This window comes from Plasmodium fragile (assembly GCF_000956335.1).
Source record: "Plasmodium fragile strain nilgiri unplaced genomic scaffold supercont1.16, whole genome shotgun sequence".
Lineage (NCBI taxonomy): Eukaryota > Apicomplexa > Aconoidasida > Haemosporida > Plasmodiidae > Plasmodium > Plasmodium fragile.
Genome location: NW_012192596.1, coordinates 400,087 through 409,370, shown reverse-complemented (window position 1 = coordinate 409,370; position 9,284 = coordinate 400,087). Strand labels below are relative to the sequence as shown.

Below are 9,284 nucleotides of genomic sequence, written 5' to 3'. Positions count from 1 at the left end.
AAAAAATGAATGTGCGCTAGTGTATTAGTATACAAACAGCTGAATTTTCACTATATATTTTTTTCTTTTGTATTGAAAAATGAAAAATATGTAATAAATGTATTTATACCTAAAATAGGAAAAGAGTTATATTAAGCCATTTATAAATATTAATTGTACACCATGTTTGCAGCTGTTCTTGTGTTCACAATTGTTTAAATGCGCTTTAGAATTTAGGGCTTTTTTTCTTTATAATGAAAACCATTATAAATATATGGGTACATATACATTAAGCTAATATTACATGCATACAACTCCTTGTGTACAGGTGATTAATATTTTAATATTAGGTGACTAAATTATCCTAAATGATAGTCTGCGCAATCATTATATTACACAAATAGGTAGAAAGATATTTCTCGTTGCATATACTGTATGGCGAAGCATAAAGTTTAAATCTAACGTATGAAGTTTCTTATGGAGTATTCTACACGTCCTTAATAATAAGGAAGTTGTAGGGTGATGCAGTTTTCGCAAAGCACTTACTTCCCCTAAAGGAGAGCAAGGGAAAGAAAAGAAAAAGGGGGAAGTAGCGTTACATAAGGATGTATAGGTTCATGAACCCTTTGACAAAACGAGAAGCGAATAGGAGACACAAATATAAGGACAGTAACTCATTATGAATACCCCTGAATAGATAAGAATAAGCTGTTCTAATCATGTGTCCCTATGTTCGTTCCTGTATCCCCCCTCTGCTGCTTTCTTCCCCTAAAAGCGTCTCAAATGTTGTGCAATAGATCATCCACGTACAACTAGTTAACCATAAATTCGGTACATCTTACACTCGTCTACACTCATACCCGTTGCGCTACCGCTCCCGTGGTCGCCGCCGCCGCACACACAGACGTGGTCTACACTACCCGCCGCTACGGCTACCGTGGTGGCCGCTGTGCTCGGCTCAACCAAAGTGGGGCAGCGACGGGGAAGCGATGTGTGCTGTGTTGTTCCCCCCCGCGTGTGCGTGCGTTGTGGTGCCGGCATCCATATTGGGCGGATGCGGGCCGTTGGCATGCGTATTCGGCCGTATGTTTACCTTTCAATTTTTCAATTTCCCGTTCTACTGCTTCCTTCGCTTTCTCAAACACCTTTTCTGCTGTCTGTACTATTTCTTTGTCCAGTCTCTTCTTTTCGTTCTGTCCTGCTTCGGTCAAAATTTTATTTATATCTGGCTCGCGTTCTTCTGCCTGGTTATTAGTATACTTGTCCCAATACTGCTCACACGGCCATTCCTTCTCCATTGCCTGTATTTCTCCCAATATTCCTCCTTCCTGCATTAGCCAGTATGCAATTTTCAAATCTACTGCTTCCACGTTCTTCCTGTTACCTACATATCCACACATTGTGCACCTTCCGTCCATAACAGGGCCCCGCACTGCACCAGGCTTACCGGATTCTCCGCTCTTCATATCCCTGAATGTTGGCCAAGCATACTCTATACCTCTTGGCCATGGTGCCGTATCTTTGCAATACCTAGTTTTCAGTAAGTGCCCCAAAACATGGGCCACCTCACATCTTAACCTATTGGTCTGTTCATCACTTGTGTCTTGGTTCGCAAAGAATAATGCACCCGACATGATTCTGCACCTCATCATATCTGCCACTCTCTGTCCCTTATGGTATGCAGTGTGTGTCAGATCATTCCAACCTATATTATTACAGTTGGCACCAAGTGCGTCAAAGGTATCATTATGGTCTTTCAAATATTCAATAAACTGCTCCAACACGTCCTGCACGCGTGTCCATTGAGCATCCTACATTTTGCGCAGGAGGACATATAAGTATGGATGTGGACGTGTCATCACCATTCTACCCTGCGGAACCATGTACACCCTGTCATATATTTATATATCGTATGGATTAATTCTCCCTCCCCTTTCATTATTCCTGTTCATCGTTATTTTCAATTCCCCGCACATGCTACTGTAACTTACACTATATGGAAGCACCACATATTTTTCCGAAGGCCTCCACTCCAATATTGTCTCCCCTTGACACTTCGCTGCTCCGGCCTTCTTCCCCTGCCCGCCTCCGGTACTACCAGCAGCAGGACGAGCCTTACCACCACTACCACTACTACCACTACCACCACCAGATGATGTCGTCGTCATGCCACTGCCCGATGTCGTCTTCGTTATCACCGGTTTTGTTACCACCGGTTTCGCCGCTACTGGTTTGGCAGCGGTGGCAGGTTTGTTCGGCTTGGCCGGGGCGGGTTTGGAGGCGTCGCTGTTCGAACCGGATTGATCGGTGATTTTCGTCGTCACTGACTGCGTCGGCTGCTTCGGTAGTGTCGGTGCCTCCTGCGGTGGTTTCGGCCGTGGTCGTGGTCTTGGTGTGCGTCCTGGTCCTGTTCCAGGACGTGGTGACCGTGTGCGACAATCCCCAATCGCTGCGTTGGAACTTCCTTTCTGTGGTGGTTGTCCCCCTGTGACTCCTACACCAACTGCCCTGACCCCTGTTTGTATCCTGGTTCTTATTCTTTCCTCCATTGTACACCTTGCATGCGACTTCCAACGTGCGCTTATTACTGTCTTAAGATACGTTGTCAACTGCGTTTTGGCGACATCCATTAATTCCATTATTTCCTGCTCATCCTGCTTTCCTTCCTTGGCCCTTTTTTTACAACTCTCAGTATTCTGCTGCTCTTCCTCCATCTGCACTGCGTGCGGCCACGTACATTTGCCCGATGTTCTGTCTGGACTTCTTCCTCCTCGTACCCAATGCTTCCCTAACTCCTTCAAGCGGTTCCTTATGCTTTGCCTCATAATTCCTGATCCGAATATGTATTTCCCATAATCCTGCCCTTCACATATCCCGTCCGCATATTTCTGTGTCCACACTGTACCTCCATTTCTTAATGTGTCCGAAATTTCCTGAATAATTTGCAGATGTTCCTCACTTCGACCATACAGCTCCATTATAGCTTCTTTCGCTAATATACACTTTAAATATTTCTTGAAGCCCTCTGCGGACCGCGTTTCCACGGCGCTCTTTGTCCAGTGCTGTGCTCCATATTCATACCCCCTCATGTATAGTAAAAGACTTACAATTGCTGGACATCTTCTTAAGCATGTTTTCGTGTCCGCGTCGAAGTATAGTTCCCCACAAATGGTACTGTTAGCAAGGTTACTCTCACCAATCACACGAGTTAGGGCATCGAAGATATTATTAACCTCAGTATATAACAAGTCCTGCAGGTGCAATACATTCCATACAGGTATGAATAATTCCTTTGTCTCCTTCCTGCTTCATTATATTATATGGATTACTACTGTCCACCTAGACCATCGTATTTTGTGCGTGCAGCATTCGCCTACGCAACACTAGTTCTATTCCACGATATTCACATACGTAGTTCACTTATACACATAGGTCCTAGACCTAAATATACATATATATATAAACCGTTAAATGTGACACGCCTTTATTGTAACTTCCTCATTAACTCAACTCACCCAATACGCGGTCGGATTCTTTATTTTGGCGTTCCATACAAATTTTGTCCACGCATCCACAAAGTCTAGCTCCGACGTTGACGCAGTCTGCATAATATACAACTACTTATTCCCTTCTTAAAAAAAAAAAGTCCGACTACTACTACTACTACTAGCGCGTTCATTAACAACAACAACAAATACATACACACGTCCCGTTCTCCGTCAACGCCTTTTCCGTCAACGCTTCTCCGTCAACGCCTCTTCCGTCACCCCGTCTCCGGGTCACACCTTCTCCGTCAACGCCGTCTCTCCGTCAACGCCTCTTGCGTGAACGCCGTCGCCGGCACCCGGGCCCCGTGAACGCATCTCCCCTCAACGCGTCTCGCGGCAAGGCTTGTGCGTGCGGCTGGCGCCGTCTTCCTGCTGTCAAAGAAAGGGGGGAAAAAAGTACACTACGCTACCTACACACGCAACGCGTCATGAATATACACCCCCCGCTTCTCCACTAAACGCCTTTACACACTGTCTCTGGGTACACTAATCTAACCACGTCAATTTGACCTCCTCGCCGCGTCCTCGTAAACGGATTGTCTGCGAGTGTAAGACGGATTCGACGAAGTAGCCGCGCAAACGTGGCCGAGTGTAAGAAGGAGGAACAGATTGTCTCTCCGAGCAAACGTGGCCGGGTAAACGGATCGGTCCGCGTGTAAGAAGGAACGAGGATTGTCTCTCCGAGCAAACGCGTCGACCAAAGCGGCTCGAGTGCCAGACCGATTCGACGAAGTAGCCGAGTGTAAGAACGATTCGACGAAGTAGCCGAGTAAGCATTGTGCCGAGTGTCAGAAGGTACACATTGTCTCTCCGAGCGAACGCAGCGGGGTACACGGGATTGTCGACGCGGCAGCCGGGTGTAAGAAGCAGCAGGATTGTCTCTCCGAGCAAACGTGGCCTGGTAAGAAGCATTCGACGAAGTAGTCGAGTGTAACAACGGCGGGAGACATTGTCTCTCCGAGCACACGCGTCGACCAAAGCGGCCAAGTGCAAGACCGATTCGACGAGGTAGCCGACGAAGGATTGTCCGAGTGTAAGAAGGAGGAGGATTGTCTCTCCGAGCAAACTCGGCCGCGTAAACCGCATTGTAGCCGAGTGTAACAAGGAGGAGACATTGTCCGTCCGAGCAAACGCGGCTGGGTAAACGGATTGTCCGCGTGCAAGACCGATTCGACGAAGTAGCCGAGTGTAAGAAGGAGGACATTGTCTCCGACTAAAGCGGTTCGAGTGAAGGGGTTCGAGGGACGCATTCGAGTAAGCGTTTCGCGGGACGGATTCGAGTGAGGGGGATCACAGAGAGCGGGATCGCACACAGCGGGAGAGGAGAAGGAATACACATATTATGTGCGGGAGCAACAACGACGGAAGCAGGGCGGCAACGACGGCAGAAGAAATTGATGTTGTTGTTGTTACTGCGGTTTTTAGGTGTACGCACACAGCGACACAGTGTGTGTGAAGGGGTTTAGTGGAGACCGGTGTAGCAACGGGGGCAGGCGGGATATTCATGACGCGTTGTGCGCGTAGTCGTAGTGCAGTAGTACATTTTTTTTTCCTTCATTTTCTCTTTTTTTTTGGTTTCTTTTTTATTGTTTTTCCATTCAATTTTTAGAAGTGAGGATAAGTGTATTTTCGAAGGATCGGAGCATGTTCGAACGAACCAAGTTGTTTGTATAAGAAAATAGTGAAGGATCAATATTCCTTTGCTCCTGTAAGAGAACGAGGGGGACGACATTCGATTCATTGCAATACTTGTCCCAAACAATTCCTATGGTTGGTTAGTGGAGTGGGAAATGTATAATGAGAACGGTTCATATAGTACATGGGCGTACACACTACTATAGCACATACAAGCTAAGAACACTAAAAATTTTTAATGTGGGGATAAGGGCAGGAATATATGTGTATCCTGTGCACATGACTTATAAGTCACATAATGAATGCATATTATGGATAGTGAATTGAAAGTACATGTACTAATATAATGGCGAGGCGTCTGAAGGATGCACTGGCGAAATGGGTAAAAGACAGGAGAATATGGACAACGGAACAGTTCGAAGTAGGTTTTAAATTTTAGGAACGAGATTAGTAAAGGAAAAATGGGGAGATAGTGAGGAGTTCACACAGGTACATGTATATTGAATGGAAGACTACATTAGAAGAAAGATATAAGGCACTTGAGCACAATGTCACATATTAATCGCTTCTTTCCCTTTATATATATTGTAGAGCAAATTATGGGCAGATATGCAACGTGTATTAAACGATTTTGTGGAACAGATGGAAACGATAGAGGATACCTTAGAACTGTATGCCACAAGCTGTGAGGATGAAGGTTGGGTACGTAGAGGACGCGAGGAACACGGACCAATATATAAAGATCATTACGTTGGGGATGTAATGAAATGCAGACTGATGGTTGGAGCATTATATTTTGTAAATGAGTGGAGCAATCATAAGAAGAATGATAAGGAGACATCGGAGAACGATACGGCCATGAAGGCTATTATGAGGTGCCTCGTGGCCAATGTTTTTGCGTATATATTGGCTGAAATAAAGTGTCAATTTGAATGGACTGGAATAGACCAGGCCTGGTACATTATGCAAGGCATGGGAGGAACGGGTGGCTTCGTGAATCCAATTTCAAGTGGCACATGTGCGCTGGATGCGTATAAGGATACTACCATAGGCACAGGGAACTTACAGGAAGCGGTAAAAAAATGGTTACAGCAAAGTACAAAGATACGTGATAGTATACAAGCAATAGAGCACAACCCGCAATGCAACAAAAAATGGGCAGCATACAAGAAAGACATGGAACAGAGCGGAAACGATGCATTAGCACGAACCACAGGCACAGTGGGTCAAGGGGCAGGTGTCATCGGTAGTGGTGGCATTGCGAATGAAATAGTGAACGTGGTAAAGGAAGTATTCGAAGAGATGAAGGACGACGTAATACAAAACTCCAAGTCACCGCCAAAGCCAGAAGTAGTTTCTACGGGCAGTGACAACAAAGAGAACGGTAAACAGCAGGATAAAAAAGAGAAGAAGCAGAGAAAAAGAGGAATTCTACAAAACAGGAGAACGAATACGACAAGGGGCAAAAGAAAGAAAAGAAAAAAAAAAAACAAAAATGTGCAACGAAGGAAGCAGAACATGTCCAGTTCTGCATCCGTCCAAGAATGCCCAAAGCACATACTGACACTTCTAATTCTTATTTCTTCCTTTATTGCAGCGCAGGATGACCAAAACGGGGAGGCCGCCACGACGACTACTGTGCCGGCTGCAACAACAGGATCGACAGGTAAGGAGCGATGGGAGAAAGCACGAATACGACACGAAACAATACGAATACACGGCACGCATGTGGACCGCACGAATATGGATGCCTCCACAAACGCAACGGCCACAACACGCACACGCGGGGGGGAACAGCACGGCGCAGTTCCCTAGTTGAGCCCAGATGTGCGGCGACGACGGCAGCGACAGCGGTAGCGGAGCGGCCGGAGATGAGTGGCCACGGCAGCGGTAGCGGCGGTGAGGCCCGAGATGACGACGGCGACAAATATAAGTGTACTGCTACCATGTATCCACCTCACCGTATGCTTGCTACCGCCTCACCCATTTCACCGAGTACGCAGTCCACCGAGTCCATCTCGATCCATGCAGCCGACCGTACCCTGCCGCCACCTTACCGAACAACACCACACCGTCCCTGCCCTTCTTTCTGTACCACTTTGTGTCCCTTTTTTTGTTTATCATCTTTCTACCTTCCTTTCTTGCTTCCGTCATTGCAGCAAAGGACAAGGACAAGAAGAAAGAAGCTCCGCCGGCTAAAGTTCCTGTGGCACCACCGAAGAAACCCGCCCACCAACCTATTTCGCCGGGTGCGAAGGCCACCGACAAACCCGGCGGAGGAGCCGCGCCCGCCCATGCCAACCCAGACACGAAGGCCCAACCAGTAGCGGCTAAACCGGTGGTAACGACGACGACATCGTGTAATGGTGGTGGTGGTGCAGGAGTGAAGCAACGAGTGGACACTGCCAAACCCGGGGAATGTCAAGGGGAGAGGTTATCCCAGTGGAGGCCTCGCACAGTGCACGTGATACCCAACTATAGAGTAAGTTAGCGTGAGAGCAGCAAAGAAGGGGAACACAGACGACATAGATGCAAAGGGAATTTATTTATGCGTTTCCATGTATATATGTGCGGGTGTACGTGCTTCGGAGGGGTACAACGTAGGTAAAACGTGTACATAACTATTTCCTTATTCTCACATACATAATACAGAAACGCGAACTGGAAAAATTAAGGGATGTTTTTGATTATTTTAAGCAATATATGCATGCAAACAAAGACCACAATGAAGCATATGGTGTAAACTGCTATAATACGCGTTGGGATGACATAACGAAACCTGGGGTTCATTTCGAGGATCAAACAGTAGCAGATGTCGTAAGGTGCAGAGTTATGACTCTTGCACTGGGCTGGGTAAATGGCTGGAACAACAGTAAACAGGACAAACATAAACAGCACAAGAACCAGACAGAGAAGGAAATGGAAGAGAGGCTACGGTGTGAAGTAGCAAATATATTTGGACATCTACTGCGAGCAAACTATTGTCCGAACCAGGAACTGTGGAGAAGAGGTGTAGAGTATTCCCGGATAGCATTCAGGAATATGCATGGCAAGGGAAAAGATGGAATTGGAGGAATCGGGGGTCCAGTGGTGGACGGCAGGTGTACTGCGTGTGGGTATGGACATAATAAACAGCATGTAGACGCAGTAAATCTGGAGATAGTGAACTGGTTATTGCAGCAAGGGAAAGTCTTGGATGGAATAGAGACAATAGAAGAGAAGCGGTTCTGTAACACGAAGTGGGCAGTTTATACAAAAGACAACATGAAGGAGTATGATACGACACGGGTGGACGAAGAGAAAATCAATGATATAAAAGAAGTGGAGAAGAACGTAGTGGACGCAGCAACAAAGGCAATTGAGAAAGCGAAGGACGCAGTAGGAAAGAAAATAACAGAACTGAACGAAGGTAAGCACTGGAATATACGACCGACTGTACACCGTACGAATACTAGGGATGCCGCCGCCAACAACAACATGCACACAGGAGCAACAGACGGCCACAAACACGCACACGGCGACAACAGCACAACAGCGGTGCTCAACAGCGCTTCTCTTGAGTGCCCCACTTCGGTTGAGCGATGAGCGATAGCGGGCACGACGGAAGTGGTAATGGCATGAGGATGAGTGTAGAATGTACCGAATTTATGATATCAGGGGATTATATGTCGATAGTTTGTTAGAAAACTTTAGAGAAGCTCTAGGCAAGAAGGCTGGGGTATATAGCAATGGAGATAGTGGCACACATGATAAGAACAGCTTATTCTTATCTATTCAGTGCTATGCATAATGCGTTACTATCCTTATATCTGTGTTTCCTATTCATTTCTCTTTTTGTCAAAGGGTTCATGAACCTATACATCCTTATGTAATGCTTCGTTCTCCTTTTTCTTTTCTTTCCCTTGCTCTCCTTTAGGGGAAGTAAGTGCTTTGCGAAACCTGCATTACGCTATAACTTCCTTATTATTACGGAAGTATAGAAAGCTCTATACAAAACTTCATACGCTAGATTTAAACTTTATGCTTCGCCATACAGTATATGCAACGAGAAACATCTTTCTACCTATTTGTGTAATATAATGATTGCGCAGACTACCATTTAGGATAATTCAGTCACATAAT

At 46.1% G+C, this 9,284-nt stretch overlaps 2 protein-coding genes across 2 annotated transcripts; one reads left to right on the top strand and one right to left on the bottom strand.

The window, feature by feature from the left end:
- Window positions 1–795: 795 nt before the first annotated feature.
- Window positions 796–2,957, bottom strand: AK88_01852 (uncharacterized protein; the record flags this gene model as incomplete). The annotated part of the gene is made up of 3 exons (XM_012479487.1): window positions 796–911; window positions 1,073–1,790; window positions 1,971–2,957. The coding sequence occupies 3 exons, from the start codon at window positions 2,955–2,957 to the stop codon at window positions 796–798; spliced, it is 1,821 nt and encodes a 606-aa protein (XP_012334910.1).
- A 2,847-nt stretch (window positions 2,958–5,804) lies between these two features.
- AK88_01851 (uncharacterized protein) lies at window positions 5,805–8,747 on the top strand (the record flags this gene model as incomplete). Its single annotated transcript, XM_012479486.1, has 3 exons — window positions 5,805–6,828; window positions 7,322–7,644; window positions 7,815–8,747. 3 exons carry the CDS (start codon window positions 5,805–5,807, stop codon window positions 8,745–8,747), a joined length of 2,280 nt encoding a protein of 759 aa, XP_012334909.1.
- Window positions 8,748–9,284: the final 537 nt, after the last annotated feature.